Source organism: Amblyraja radiata, chromosome 32 (genome assembly GCF_010909765.2).
Source record: "Amblyraja radiata isolate CabotCenter1 chromosome 32, sAmbRad1.1.pri, whole genome shotgun sequence".
NCBI lineage: Eukaryota > Metazoa > Chordata > Chondrichthyes > Rajiformes > Rajidae > Amblyraja > Amblyraja radiata.
The window spans coordinates 19,877,679-19,893,840 of record NC_045987.1 but is presented as its reverse complement, the minus strand read 5'-3'; the positions used below and the strand labels follow the sequence as shown (position 1 = coordinate 19,893,840).

The window sequence follows — 16,162 nt, the reverse complement described above, 5'->3', positions numbered from 1 at the left end:
TTTTATTTAGGGGGGAGAATTATGTAAATAGCCAGTTAGACATCATCTATTATTATCAGGGCTATAGCAATTCTGTCGGCAGGATACAGATTTCTAATGAAATAAATGTACATTAATTGCTAAGATGCATCACATTATGCATGCCATGACAGCAACAGTTGACTGTAGGACTGAACACCACCTTCATCAACCTGGCCCTAAAACATCAGTGAGGACTCCACAAAGGCAGCTCTTCTCAACGATGCCTTATGGACAACCTGTCTTTTCACAGCTGATGGGCTGTCCTGAAGCCCTGCATAATTAACACGTAAGAGACTCTTGGCTTCCCTATCAAGAGAAAACAGAACTGGTTTGATAAGAATGACAAGAAGGTGGAAGAGGAGGTGGAATCTTAAATGTTCTAAAAGTCAATGACAGTGTAAACCACACGTCCCAACCCCATTGAGAACCAATTACACAGGAGGTTAGGTGAACTTTTGAGGAACACAGAAGCCTGATGGAAGAAATAGCCGAGAGACCTTTTCAAGCGTCACTATTGTTGGCTCCGAACCACAGTAACCTATTCCGGCCAAAATTGCTGCCACTCTTGAAGATCATCTCCCTACTCAAAAATAATGAAGCCTCAGGAGCAGACAGTATCCCCTATGAAATCTTAAAACACAGTGACAAAACTACAATTGCACTGTCCATATCTGGTAAGTAGAGTTACCGGGAACCCTCAGTAATACCATGATTATAATCCTCTTCAAGAAAGGAGACAAGTCTTGACTGTTGTAGTTACAGAGGGATCTGGTATAAGGAAAATCTTCTCCAGTGTCCTCCGCAATCACCTCCTCCTTGTGGATGAAGAACTGCTCCTGGAATCAGAGTGTGGATTCTGTTTATCTCAAGGCAAAATGGGCATGATCTTAGACAATAGACAATAGGTGCAGGAGTAGGCCATTCAGTCCCTCGAGCCAGCACCTCTATTCACTGTGAACATGGCTGATCATCCACAATCAGTACCCCGTTCCTGCCTTCTCCCCATATCCCTTGACTATCTTTAAGAGCTCTATATAACTCTCTTGAAAGCATCCAGAGAATTGGCCTCCACTGCCTACTGAGGCAGAGAATTCCACAGATTCACAACTCTCTGGGTGAAAAAGTCTTCCCTCATCTCCGTTCTGAATGGCCTACCCCTTATTCACCACATGGCAACTCAAAAATCAATGCAGGAAGCAACACTATCCACTATGAATAGCCTTCTCCGAACTCAGCAAAGCCTTTGACTCCATCAATCAGAAGGGACCGTGGAACACCCTCCTCAAAATTAGCTGCCCATAGAAACTCATCTCTATCCATAATGACATGCAAGTCATGACACTAACCAACAGGCCTACAATAATACCCGCTCAGTGAAAATCAGTTTCAAAAGATGCTGTGTCATGGCCCTAATGCTATTATCAATCATTTAACAGTATTGCACCTTACTTTAAATAAAATTTCCAAGGGAGTAGAGCTAATCTTCAAAACTAATGGGAAACTGTTTGGCAACTGCACTCCACAATCAAGGTCACCTGAACCTTAGTTGTCCAGCTGTAGTACATAAACAATGTGCATGGTTGGGGGCAAAACTAAAATATCTCCAACTTGTTCACAGAAGCACACGCACATTCAATGTCTGCAACTACAAGGTCATCCACCCACCTTATCCTAATGCATCTCAAGATCTTTTAACAATACAGGTTCATAGCATGACCCTGGAAAACATAACTACTTCCAATATCTTGGGAGCTAGCTCTCAGCGATGGCAGGCATCATTGGTGAATTTTACCATTGGCTTCATTGCACCAGCTCCATTTCTGGTTGATTGAGGAATTTTGTTTTTAAAGAGCAAGATTCAAACTTCAAGATCAAAATTCATAGTCTACTGATCTGTCTTCCTATAAGACGTGAACTTATTTACAGTAAGCATCTCAAGAGACCAGAAACTATCACCAAATCCTCCAAATCCATTGGAGGTTAAGCAATCCAAAGAGAGTATTCTCTCTCAGGCCAACATCCCCAGCATTGGGTACCTAGTTATTCTCATTAGCTATATTGGAAACATTGTTCATAATCTCAACACCAGACTCTAAAATATACTTTATTTGCAATGTTACTCATGGGAGAAGATTGCCAAGTGGAAAAAGATTAAAGTAGGTGCTCAAGCTTCTTTAAAGAAATGCAACAATGCCATTGACTATAGGGAGCCTCTAGCACAGGATCACTCAGTTTAGTTTAGAGATACAGCGTGAAAGCGGGTCCTTCAGCCCACCTAATCTGCGCCGACCAACAATCATTGTGCACTAATTCCATTCTACAGACTACGGATAATTTACAGATGCCAATTAATCTACAAACCTGCATGTTTTTGGAATGTGGGAGGAAACTGCATGGAGCACCTGGAGAAAACCCACGTGGTCACAAGGAGAAAGCACAAACTCCGTATAGACAGCACCCATAGACTGGATTGTGTAAGGCAGCATCTCAACTGCTGTGCCATTCTCAGGAGAAGGACTGTTAAACAGAGATTGGTATTGAGAACCTCAAGGCCACACATAATTGATGGAAACAATGCATAATTTCACAAGCGTATCCACTTACCCGTCCCATCAGACACTTCTTGCTCCATCTATGGAAGAGCCTGCAGTCACACATTAACCTTATTAGCTATCGCAGAACCAAAATAAAACTCTAGTGGAAGCATGCCATCCTCAGTCTCAAGGGACGCATTAAACAGAAGGATAATCAGTGTTTAAATTACATTTGGGGAAAAAAATTCCATTGCATGTAATATTTGGACATGCAATTATAGGAATAATAATGATAAAAATCCATGCAAACTTCTCCAGGAAGATGAGTTCACATTTTTATGGTGTGAAATTTGTTTTACGTTGGGTGAATGGTAGGGTAGTTGGCTGATCACAGATTTTCAAAGTAGTTTTCTGCAGCTGAAGACTTGCAGTTTTAAAGTGCAATTATTTCATTAGCAGGTGGAGAGGACTTTACCTCTGCAGTATATAGGTATTATATAAGCAAACATTTACTATGTCTGATTAATGAGGGGATATGCACAAAAAGCTGGAGTAACTCAGCAGAACTGGCAGCATCACTGGAGAGAAGAAATGGGTGACGTTTCCAGTCGAAATGAGGGGTCTATTTTAAAATATGGAGATGTGAGGGAGACATCCTTTTCTTTAAATGTTAGACTATTTTGTATTTTTGATATATTTAGAAACTTTCAGAGGAAAAATATGAAGTTGACAAATGCACGGAAGAGGCGGCCATCATTGTCCAAAACACAAAAGAACCCAAGTTGACGCTGAAAATCATTCTCAGTTCACCAGTAGTCAGAGATGAAATGGAAAAGAAACAAGATGGAGGTATATTGATCGTCATTTTCATGTGTTACTATTTTATACATTGCTTGCTGTAAGACATCTGTGGTCTTGCAGAGCAGGTGTGAACAGAAATTGAAAATAATGTTTGCAGTTTCAGGGTTAGCTGGAGAAAATCTTTGAATCTTTTGCTTTGTAAAAATGAAGAACAGAAGGTTCTTTACCCAGAGTTTGAAAGGTAATTTCAAATCAAAGTGGAAGCTGAATAGATGATAATTCTAGGGCCCTAGTGAAACCATACCTGTATTTTGTGCAGTTTTGGTCTCCAAATTTGAGGAAGGACATTCTTGCTATTGAGAGAGTACAGTGTAGGTTCACGAGGTTAATTCCAGGGATGGCGGGACTGTCATATGTTGAAAGAATGGGCTTGTATACACTGGAATTTAGAAGGATGAGAGGGATTCTTATTGAAACATATAAGATTGGACCAGAGGGGATAAGAGGGGATCTTATTGAAACATATAGGGATTGGACATGCCAGAGGCAGGAAACATGTTCCCGATGTTGGGGGAGTCCAGAACCAGGGGTCACAGTTTAAGAATAAAGGTTAGGCCATTTAGAACGGAGATGAGGAAAAGCTTTTTCACCCAGAGAGTTGTGAATCTGTGGAATTCTCTGCCTTGGAAGGCAGCGGAGGCCAATTCTCTGGATGCTTTCAAGAGAGAGTTAGATAGAGCTCTTAAAGATAGTAGAGTCAATGGATATGGGGAGAAGGCAGAGCGGGGTACTGATTATGGATGATCAGCCATGATTACAGTGAATGGCGGTGCTGGCTCGAAGGGCCGAATGGTCTACTCATGCACCTATTGTCTATTGTCTATAATGAAATTCAGAGGGTCTTAAGTAAAATTATGAGTCTTTTGATCATCCAAATATTTGGGAATTTACAGTTTTATAGTTAATTATCTGACTACTGCATACTCACAGACCACGTTCAGATCACATAAATGTCATATGACTTATTGCATTCATAATAAATGTATATGATGTGATTAACGCCCCATCTCAGTGCTACAAAAAGAATATTTGAACAATACATTAAGGTCCAACGGCATTTCAAATTATGATCATATTCAGAATGTAGCAGCCAAGCTTATAGCTGTTAAATCTTTATTTGTATTTCAGAGAAAGCAGCAATTTTGAACTAAGTCTACTGGCAGAACATGAAAAGTGTTTAGTGGTTTGAGCATCACACCCCATTACAGTTGTTTTTGTCCTAACTACTCTCGGTAAAATTTTGCAAAATACCAGAAGATAAAAATGACTCATTATGATGCATAAACACTCTCAAACGTTTAAACGGCATCAACATCTTTTTACCAATTGAAAAATAAATTATCATTAGGTATTGGACTGATGGCAATGACATGGACTGAATGGGAATGTACCTATTGAGTCAAATGGCCTCATTCTGCATTTTAAATATATAAGAAACTGCAAATTACGCCGTCCTTGTGAGTAAGCATGACGTGCAAAACAAAGATTTAGGCCATACAGGGTTTTCAATGTGCAACAGTATTCTAAATAAATTCATCCTGATGTGCTTGGAGTGCATTGATTTAAAATTAGCCATAGCACTGAGATTGGGAAAGAACAATAGCTGGTGAGAATAAAATAGTGTTAATTGGTTTTTATTGTTTACTTATAGGCTTTCTTTTGGTTTAGTCTGCAAAGCGTGTCAATGATAGTTTGTTGAGCCTTACTGGACAATGTCAGACCTTTGACCAACTGGCCGCTCTCTGTCATGGGAATGGAGGCAGCTGTGCCCACCTGGGCAGGAGGGGACTCCCTGTTGCTGTTCTCCCTATTTCTAGACTTGCTACAAGTCCCTTCAGTAATTCAATACTGTTCAGCAAGAAATTGTGGTATAAAACGATGTATGGTTGCATACAGTATTTTGAAATCAAGCTCTATTGGTAACAACTAGCTGATTTAAATATCTATTAATTGGCAATTTCCAGTTTGCCGGAGTTAATACCATCTGAAATTTCCTGCCTCACAGTATGCTATATAGTCACTAATCAGCACCCAAAGCAATGTTAGCTGAAAGGGACTTTCTCAGCTGTGTACATTTTGTCTTACTTGAATGATTCATGTGCATTCATGCCCTGCTCTCTACAATCTCGTGTTTGGTTGAGGGGAGAGGGGTGGGGCTAATGCATATTTTGAAAACTTGAGATGAGCAGGTTCCTGACACCCACCATTTGATTTACAATGATAGGGTTTGAAATAAATGTATTGACCACAAGCAGAACTGGTTGACTTCAGTTAACTTTTGTCATTTAGTTACATTACAATTTTTTTCCTTCCTTGACCAAATTGTTAATATTATTCTTTTGTCCTTTGAAATCCAAAAAACTATATAATATCTAATATTCCAATATTGAGTTCTAATTGATGGTGATTGAATTCACCCTGCTTGAAGAATGAATTTGGTGTCAATGAACCTTGTAGTGGCTGTATGCATCACCTTTTCTTACTAGAGTGAGACTAGCAGCCTTCTGCTTTATCAAGATTGGTTCCATTGCTGTCACCACAAGCCGTGAAACAATGTCCTTCTTTAAATTTGATACAATTTCTACATTATATGCCTACGTTCATTTCAAACTCAAAATTGTACAGGGCATGAAGTGAAAACATGAGTGTTTTTTAAAGGGACTTTGGTGCAAGTCTACCCCATTCACTGCCTGCTCTTTATCCCCTATCCTTATCTTTGTTTCTGTAGAACTTGCATGTAAAAGATGACTGACTGCAAAAAAAATTAATAATGTTGCATGTTATTGCAGAGTTGCCCTTAAATGTAATCAAACAAATAACAAACAAATTGAAATTATTGAGTAGAAACCATGTTAGCACCCAATGAGCGTCAGAGTAGCACAAAACTATATTCATAGTTTTTAAATAAAATAATTTAAATATCTTGGTGATGTTGAGGTGAGATTTTGTAACGAGGTTTATTGTGGCAGAATTATATACATAAAAATTTGTCCCTGCAGACAGTCATCCTTTATGCTGTCTAATCCAATGTTTTAGACTATTAACCACCCATCTACAGCAGTTTATCTTTGAATCCCTTGTGTAAGAAATATTGTACTTCATAGCAGATGTTTTTGACGCTTTACAAGGCAGAAACTCCAGTTGTTGAAAATACCTTAAACTACTATCATATATAAATTTCAATTGGGGTTAACTGCCATAATAAATTTCTGTTACATTTTAATGCCTTTGTTGTAGGTGCCAACTTTATTTGTATGATCATAAGCAGTTAAAAGTTTTCAGGATATTTGTTTCCCAGAAACAAGTTATTGCATAAATGGCACCTGCACGAGGAATTAAAATAACCGGGCCGTACGTGGTTAATTTCTGGTTTCCTTGGTCCTCAATATCAACACTATGTTGTGGCAAATGGAGTGGAACTTTTATATTTAATAACATGAGCTCTGCATATTTTGGTCTGCAAAAACTGAAATCAGTGAGAACTGGAAAGCAAAATGAGACTTAAATGTTTGGAAGTAGGCTCAGTTTACTTTCCATTGCACTTTACTATTTTAATTGCAGAATTACCCAGAAAACCAGAAATAAAAGAGGCTTGGCTAACAGTTAACAAAAGTATCTGCTGTGTGGTATAATTTGTTGTGTTCTGCATTTTAAATAAGTCTCAGAATCATATACTCTGCAGTTGATATGCCATTGATTCGTATCCCGAATGAATGCCTTTTGCTTCTGTCTCACATGTTCACGTTACCGTAAATGGCTGTTGTAGTAACCACAATGCACTATTAAACCATTAAAATTTCTGGGAGCCTTGTTTGCCTAGGATGCTGCCACTCCCTACTACTGAATGACAGAAACCCCTTGGTCAAACTGTATCTGTCTTCTTATTCCATTCACCAGTAGAAAATTTTGCGATGAAAGATCCACCGGACTTATTGGACAGGCAGAAATGCCTAAACGCCTTGGCGTCTCTGCGACATGCCAAATGGTTTCAGGTTGGCTACTTGTTCTTACCTTATTGTTATTGTAGCCTTATGAGGTTTTAATGTTAAAACTATTTGTTATATTAAACCATTTAATGTTATTCATTTGCTCATAGTTTTGGTACTTTGCGCAGTTTAAACTCAGTCGGTAATACTATAATAGGTAGATAGTTTCCTTTTACTCGTTATCATGAGGCTACAAAAGCAATTGTTAAACATTTATGCTTCTTGCATGTACTTGAAATCTGCTCTTCTAGAGGATTTGTTCTCGGTAAATGTACATTTTTGTTTGCATGATATTTTAATTTAAGTTACTGAGAAATGCCAAGGTGTTATGTAACTTGTAGCTGTGCTAAGCAGATAACACATCACAACAATTCTGTATGTTTTAGGCAAGGGCAAATGGATTAAAGTCATGTGTAATTGTGATTCGTATTCTGCGTGATTTATGCAACAGAGTACCCACATGGGGACCATTGAAAGGATGGGTAAGTTTAAATACAGACTGTTATCTTATCAAATCAAACGATTCAGGTACATACAAGCTATTATGTTGTTAAATGTGTCATGTCTCTTGAAACCCAAATTAAGACTAGTTGAAAAATACAAGTGAATGTAAGATTCTGAATTTCTGAAAAATGGAAACAATGCTATCTCGTCACTATTTGAAATCTAGGCATTTTACATGCTAAATAAAGCTTGTTTTTTCCATGGATGTTTATCTGCTAGCGCTAACAATGTCAATATGAACTAAATTGATGTGAAGAAAAATTGAGAGGACATTTAGTTTAAACTAACTTTGAACAACATGAAAAAAATAACCTTCACCTGTTCCTTTGGATATTACTGATGTATTGTTCCTGTTACATTTAGCCTCTAGAACTTATTTGTGAAAAAGCCATAGGTACTAGTAATAGACCATTAGGGGCTGGTGAAGCATTGAGACGTGTAATGGAGTGCTTGGCTTCGGGGATTCTTCTACCTGGTAAGAGTCTCAATTAACAAATAGCAAATAAATAGTTTACTAATTTAGTATTTAATAAATTAACAATGGTTTTCCTATGTTCAAACCTCAAGATTATTTTAAATAGTACAGTGCCCTCCATAATGTTTGGGACAAAGACCCATCATTTATTTATTTGTCTCTACACCACAATTTGAGATTTGTAATATAAAAATATCACATGTGGTTAAAGTGCACATTGTCAGATTTTATTAAAGGGTATATTTATACATTTGGTTTCACCTTGTAGAAATTACAGCTGCGTTTATACATAGGCCCCCCCCCCCCCCCCCATTTTAGGGCACCATAATGTTTGGGACACATGGCTTCACAGACATTTGTAATTGCTCAGGTGTGTTTAATTGCCTCCTTAATGCAGGTTTAAGAGAGCTCTCAGCACCTAGTTTTTCCTTGAGTCTTTCCATCACCTTTGGTAACTTTTATTGCTGTTTATAAATATGAGGACCAAAATTGTGCCAATGAAAGTCAAATAAGCCATTATGAGACTGAGAAACAAGAATAAAACTGTTAGAGACATCAGCCAACCCTTAGGCTAACCAAACTCAACTTTTTGGAACATCATTAAGAAGAAAGAGAGCACTGGTGAGCTTACTAATCGCAAAGGGACTGGCAGGCCAAGGAAGACCTCCACAGCTGATGACAGAAGAATTATCTGCAGAAGTCAGGTGTGGATTTATCAATGACCACTGTCCGCAGAAGACTTCATGAACAGAAATACAGAGGCTACACTGCAAGATGCAGACCACAGGTTAGCCGCAAACATTGGATGGCCAGGTTACAGTTTGCCAAGAAGTACTTAAAAGAGCAACCACAGTTCTGGAAAAAAGGTCTTGTGGACAGATGAGATGAAGATTAACTTATATCAGAGTGATGGCAAGAGCAAAGTATGGAGGAGAGAAGGAACTGCCCAAGATCCAAAGCATACCACCTCATCTATGAAACACGGTGGTGGGGGTGTTAAGGCCTGGGCATGTTTGGCTGCTGAAGGTACTGGCCTACTTAACTTCATTGATGATACAACTGCTGATGATAATAGCATAATTAATTCTGAAGTGTATAGACACATCTTATCTGCTCAAGTTCAAACAAATGCCTCAAAACTCATTGGCCGGCAGTTCATTCTCGCAGCAAGACAATTATCTCAACGTTCTGCTAAAGCAGCAAAGGATTTTTTCAACGCTAAAAAATGGTCAATTCTTAAGTGGCCAAGTCAATCACCCGATCTGAACCCAATTGAGCATGCCTTTTATATGCTGAAAGGAAAACTGAAGGGGACTAGCCCCCAAAGCAGGCATAAACTAAAGATGGCTGCAATACAGGCCTGGCAGAGCATCACCAGAGAAGACACCCAGCAACTGATGATGTCCATGAATCGCAGACTTCAAGCAGACATTGCATGCATCAAAGGATATGCAACAAAATACTAAACATGACTACTTTCATTTACATGACATTGCTGTGTCCCAAACATTATGGTGCCCTGAAATTGGGGGAATGTATAAACACTGGTGTAATTTCTACATGGTGAAACCAAAATTGTATAAAAATGACCTTTATTAAAATCTGACAATGTGCACTTTAACCACATGTGATATTTTTTAATTACAAATCTCAAATTGTGGAGTACAGAGGCAAATAAATAAATTATGAGTCTTTGTCCCAAACATTATGTAGGGCACTGTAAATATGTGAAGGTACATTTTTAGTTTTTAAATGTAACCTTGAAATTAATATTTTGTGTGAAACATTAGTTTGGAATTTAATCAAAAGCCAGGTGAGATGCATGAAATATAACTCTTTGGAAAAAAAAGTTACAAATAATTTCTACTTTATGTTGGACTAGCTGAATGTTTTTTTTAATCATATTTACTAAATAGAGTAAATTGCTGGTGAATTTATTTTCTTAGTAATCCACTGCATGCAATGTGAATTTATTTACTCTCCAGGTGGTCCAGGATTGCATGACCCTTGCGAAAAAGATTTAACCGATGTATTGATCTCGATGACTTCACAAGAAATGGATAATATTACTCATAGTGCCCAGGTATGGCTATGGCTATTCTTCAGGCATTAAGATTTCCGTTAACAAATTTACACTATGTGAACTAGTCTCCGATCAGCAACAAACTTTCCCCATATCTTGGAAGAATGAACTCTTTTTGAAAATAACAATACTCAATCTATTGTTGCTGCAAGAAATAATAATGGGAAAACTCATTAGACGAGGAGTTGCTTTTTATCATTTTATAGAAAAGTTTGGTCTCTCATTCGAGGTTCTTGTGTTTCCTGTACAGGGAGAGCAGATACGTGAAACTTTTCCATTAGAGCTCATGATAAAATGGAGCAAAACAACAAACTAAGTTCCTGCAGCTGGTAAATCCCCCCCACAAACCATTTACTAAGCAGCATCTTTGGGAAAATCTTCCATAACTTGTATCCTTGTATAAATTAATTGAATCATGGTCTGATTTTGCTTTTGTTTTTCATATGAAGAGTTTCTATGTCCACCATTTGTTCTTATATTTTTCCAAAATCCTATAAATCTCTCTGAAAAAGTTCTCCTGGTCATTTTTCATTCACTGAAACCGGAAATTTATTTTCAGTGATTTATCATAATTTGAGAAGAACTTGTCAAACAATCCACATAGTAGATAGCAAGCAATTTACAAAATAGATATCACTTCAAGATATCATTTTGAATAAAGATCAAAACTTTGCATCAACATTGCTCTAAGTCAGAGCAAAGTTGTTCGGGGTAAGCCATGCTTCTATATCTAGGATTGTCAAGCAAGGGTCCAAAGCTGGATTTGAGATGAGACTCCAAGAGAAACGGCTGAATCGGGAAAGTAATAAGGATCCGTGAAAGTCGAGCAATGCTCTGAAGAAAGATTTAGCGGGAGTCTCAATAAACTCGAGTACTGTGCGCTGACACCTCATTGAAGTCGCTCGTATAGCCCGAAGACCTGTGAAAAAACAACCTCTAACTACTGTGATGAAGAAGGAAAAAAACAATATCAGTGGGCCCTAAAATATAAAGATTTGACACGTGAGGATTGGAGAAAAGTGTTATTCGGTGACAAAAGCTACTTCCTGGTTCAGGGCCAACATAGCCAACATGTGAGGAGATCAGTTTGGAGAGCTGGTGAGAAAATGCCATATTGACTAGTTTGTCATACATCCTGAAAAGACGATGTTCTGGGGTTATTTCAGCTATCACGTGGTTAGTCCGCTGCACCCTGTTGACGGAATGATAAGATCACCGCAATATATCGATGAATTGCAAAGAGTGGTGCCAGAGGTAACAAAGACCTTTCCAGGTGCATCTAGGTCACTCCTGCAAGACCTTTTACTGAGCCACACATCAAAGATGGTGACCCAATTTTTCCAGGAAAAGGGGATACGTGTCTTGGACTGGCCTGGTAACTCGCCTGACCTGAATCTGATTGAGACTTACGTACTTACTGCCTATTATGCCTCCTGGCATGTAGGGCAGCAACGAAGGTCCTCCACTCCTGTCTGTTCTGGGCTAGCTTCTGGACGCTGCCGCAGGTCAGGTCCATTGTTTTCATTTCCTCCTCTACAGTTCTTCACCAGGTGGTTTTGGGTCTCCCTCTTTTCCTTTTCTCTTCCGGTGTCCAGTGCAGGGCTATTCTTGGGATGCTGTCTGGTGCTCTGACATTCATCCTAGCATCTGTCGATAGCCCTGGAAGTCCATCACGCCCAGTAGAGTTGATTCCTTCAGTTGCTGTTTCCATAACATATTTGTTTTACGAGACAGGGTTGTTAGCCCTGCGCTCAACCTGCAACCTGGAGGACCAGTGGATCGCCTCTACCCTTCGACCTGTCCAGCATGGGAGACCCTAACAGGAGACGAATCTCCCGCTGGCATAGCTCTAGGAGTCACTGAGACACACAAGCTCCCCGACCACAACAAGGTTGCAATCCAACGGGGAAGAATACGATTGAGAGTTTATGGTCAATTATCAAGGAGACGTTGAAAGGAAAGGACTGTACCATGTAGTAGAAGCTCAGTGAGGCCATGAAAAAATCATTGTAAACTGACATGATTTGGCATGGAATCGCCCAGATTCTGACACAGGCTTTATAAAGATGCGTGGTGGACATATAATATACTAAAGACATAATGGTGCAATAATAATAATAATGGATAATAATAGCCCTGCGACATGTACAGTATATTGACTTGTCATATACAAGTGTATGATTGATTCAATTAATTTGTACAAGGATGTAATAGTCTTGTGATGGTGTCGGTGTGGGTGGAGATTACTGCTTTGAATGAATCATTCTTTGGTTATGCTGTCTCGTACCTCGCTACATTGGCAATGTTCAGGATTGTAGAGCTTTGCCAAATTGTTCAGAATGGGCAGTGTTAATTTCTTTGCCAATGCACAAACATATAAAGGAGCATTTGAATGTCATCTAGAAGCAAAAAATCGATTAAATAAATTTGTTTAAACTTGTTTACCTGATAGAAGTATATTTCCTGATAGAAGTATATTTGCAGTGCCTGTGGTGGTGGTGGTGGAGGCCGATACAATAGTGGCACTTAAGATGCTTTTAGATAGGCACATGTATATGCAAGATCACGTGCAGGCAGAGTAGATTGGTTTGTCTTGCCATCATGTTTGGCATGGACATTGTGGTCTGAAGGGCCTATTCCATTGCTGTACTTTTCTTTGTTCTATGAATCATCCTTAAACAATTTCCATGTTAAACACTATCATCATATTTTAAATAACTTGTAAAAATAAATATGACATTTTAATTTTATGTGCATATCTTGTGATTATAGCATGCACTCAGGCTTATGGCTTTCGGCCAGATCTACAAAGTACTGGAGATGGACCCCCTTCCATCAACGAGATCTTCACTTCAGAAATGGTCCCGATCATTGAGTGACCGAGATGGTGGGTAGATTTTATAGGACCAAATAAACACACTGATCTGAAATTCAACTTGGTTGTGCCAATTTTTCCTCTGTAATTCATACGAAATTAATGTAATTGCATAATAGTTAGGGGAACTTTAAGTGCACATTACAGTCAGTGGAAATCAATATCCCATGATCTTTTAAATTCAAATCCCTTGAAAACTTTATAACCCAAGATAAAGTAATCACGTCGGGAAGATTCTGTTAATAGAACCTATTCGCAGACCTTACAAGAAGGCTATGAAAATTTAACTAGGATTTTGGATATAAGGTATTGAGTTGGTGCATTTGCAAGATTTTGAGAAATATTTATTCACACATTTATCAAAGAACATAGTACTAAACTAATTAAGAAATAATTTTAGGTAGACAAAAATGCTGGAGAAACTCAGCAGGTGAGGCAGCATCTATGGAGCGAAGGAATAGGTCACGTTTCAGGTCGAGACACTACTTATTTTTCCAGCATCTGCAGCTCCTTCTTAAATAAATAATTTCATACATTTTTAATCCAAGAAGTTGGTTACCCATAATAAACTGATGCTGTGATTTAATGTGTTAAATGATTCTTCAGTTTTATTAATCAAATTTATCATTCATGCTTGCATATATCAAAGAACTTTACTTTCAAAGGAAACTGAAAGAACATTTTATTTAGCATGGCACAGGGCACTAATGGTAGGTTTCGTGTTGAGTAATACACAAAGTAAAGAACAAGAACTAGTTTGTATAACTAGTGCATGTCGGTCAGACCAACTGACTCACATGGCTATCTGGACTACACGTCTTCCCACCCTGCCCCCTGTAAAGACTCCATCCCCTACTCCCAATTCCTCCGCCTACGCCGCATCTGCTCCCAGGATGAGACGTTCCACACCAGGGCATCGGAAATGTCCTCGTTCTTCAGGGAACGGGGATTCCCCTCCGCCACCATAGATGAGGCTCGCACCAGGGTCTCATCCATACCCCGCAACACTGCTCTCTCTCCTCATCCCCGCACTCGCAACAAGGGCAGAGTCCCCCTAGTCCTCACCTTTCACCCCACCAGCCGGCAAATACAACAAATAATCCTCCGCCATTTCCGCCACCTCCAACGTGACCCCACCACTCGTCACATCTTCCCATCTCCCCCTATGTCTGCCTTCCGCAAAGACCGCTCCCTCCGCAACTCCCTTGTCAATTCTTCCCTTCCCTCCCGTACCACCCCCTCCCCGGGCACTTTCCGTTGCAACCGCAAGAAATACAACACCTGTCCCTTCACCTCCCCCCTCGACTCCATTCAAGGACCCAAGCAGTCGTTCCAGGTGTGACAAAGGTTCACCTGTATCTACTGCATCCGCTGCTCTAGATGTCAGCTGATTTACATCGGGGGAGACTAAGCGGAGGTTGGGCGATCGTTTCGCCGAACACCTCCGCTCAGTCCGCAATAACCTACCTGAACTCCCGGTGGCTCAGCACTTCAACTCCCCCTCCCATTCCCAATCCGACCTCTCTGTCCTGGGTCTCCTCCATTGCCAGAGTGAGCAACACCGGAAATTGGAGGAACAGCACCTCATATTCCGCCTGGGTTGCTTGCGTCCGGATGGCATGAACGTTGAATTCTCCCAGTTTTGCTAGCCCTTGCTGTCTCCTCCCCTTCCTTAACCCTCGAGCTGTCTCCTCCCATCCCCCCCGCCCCCGGGCTCCTCCTCCTCCCTTTTTCCTTCCTTCTCCCCCCCACCCCCCATCAGTCTGAAGAAGGGTTTCGGCCCGAAACGTCACCTATTTCCTTCACTCCATAGATGCTGCTGCACCCGCTGAGTTTCTCCAGCATTTTTGTGTACCTTTAGTTTATATAACAGTTGTAGTTTGTGCTGGAGTTTATGTCCAAGGCAGAAAAATCCTTTGGGTAATGCGCATTTAAGTCCTAATAATTAAACAAAGGAGTTACTCTCTAGGGAAGTTGTAGATACCACTGGAGTCTTTGTAAGCTTTTGTTTCTGTGTTTGGACATGTTTGTGGAATTGTTGCCAACAGACCAGCTGCCAGATCCAAGTTGCATTTTGCAAAGTGAAAATGGTAGCATGGAAGAAAAGGGAAAAGTGCAAAAGTCAAATTGACAAGACTGTCAGCCAGCGAGTTATATAATTGCCTGACTGCAAAAATACCATAAAATCCATTTGGTCTTTAAATAGACTAGAGGAAGCAGAAACGGTAGCAGCATCTCCCAATGGAGATGGGCAATTTCTTCAGAAAATTGCACTGTGGAGGATAGTTGCATCTAAATTGTGTGCATAAAATCATTCACAATCACTTTCAACAGTGGTCCCTGCCTTGAGTGGCAAAGAAAACACCAAATCATACTGTTATTACACCTACAGTCCATTTGAAATGGCAACATGAAATACTGGATAATAGAAGAATGGCAGATGTAGCCATACTTTAATACTTCATTATAGTCACTTCCTTGCTGTTGGCGTGTCTGTTGAAGGCTGACGCGGAATCCGCTGGAGTGAGTCTGAGGCTCATCTCCCTGCTTGTCCCCGGCGACCGAAATCCGGAAGGAGGAGAGAGCAGGATTAGCGGATGCTGGACAAAGGGTCGGTAGGAGGAGGACTGGGGTGTCTAACCTCCCGGCCAAAGGACTGGAGAGGAGAGGGACGACTCACTGGTATGAGGGTCAGGCCGAGAATGAGCTGCAGAGAGATGGCAGGCCTAGGATGGGCCGCCAAGAACAAAAGAGGAACCCGGCGGATGGGGGGGGGGGGGGGGGGGGGGGGGGGGGGCGGCACTGAGACCAAAGAGGGACTAT

General features: G+C 40.2%; 1 protein-coding gene across 5 annotated transcripts in view; it reads left to right on the top strand.

Annotated features, from left to right (window-relative positions):
- The window catches only part of LOC116990793 (spermatid perinuclear RNA binding protein), a 129,244-nt gene that overhangs the window by 74,334 nt on the left and 38,748 nt on the right, over window positions 1–16,162 (top strand). For all 5 annotated transcript variants that reach the window (XM_033048761.1, XM_033048758.1, XM_033048759.1 and 2 more), the window contains 6 exons: window positions 3,257–3,404; window positions 7,314–7,408; window positions 7,789–7,884; window positions 8,270–8,381; window positions 10,367–10,464; window positions 13,237–13,351. In XM_033048761.1, coding sequence (XP_032904652.1) covers window positions 3,257–3,404; window positions 7,314–7,408; window positions 7,789–7,884; window positions 8,270–8,381; window positions 10,367–10,464; window positions 13,237–13,351 — 664 coding nt within the window. The remainder of the gene's footprint in view (window positions 1–3,256; window positions 3,405–7,313; window positions 7,409–7,788; window positions 7,885–8,269; window positions 8,382–10,366; window positions 10,465–13,236; window positions 13,352–16,162) is intronic.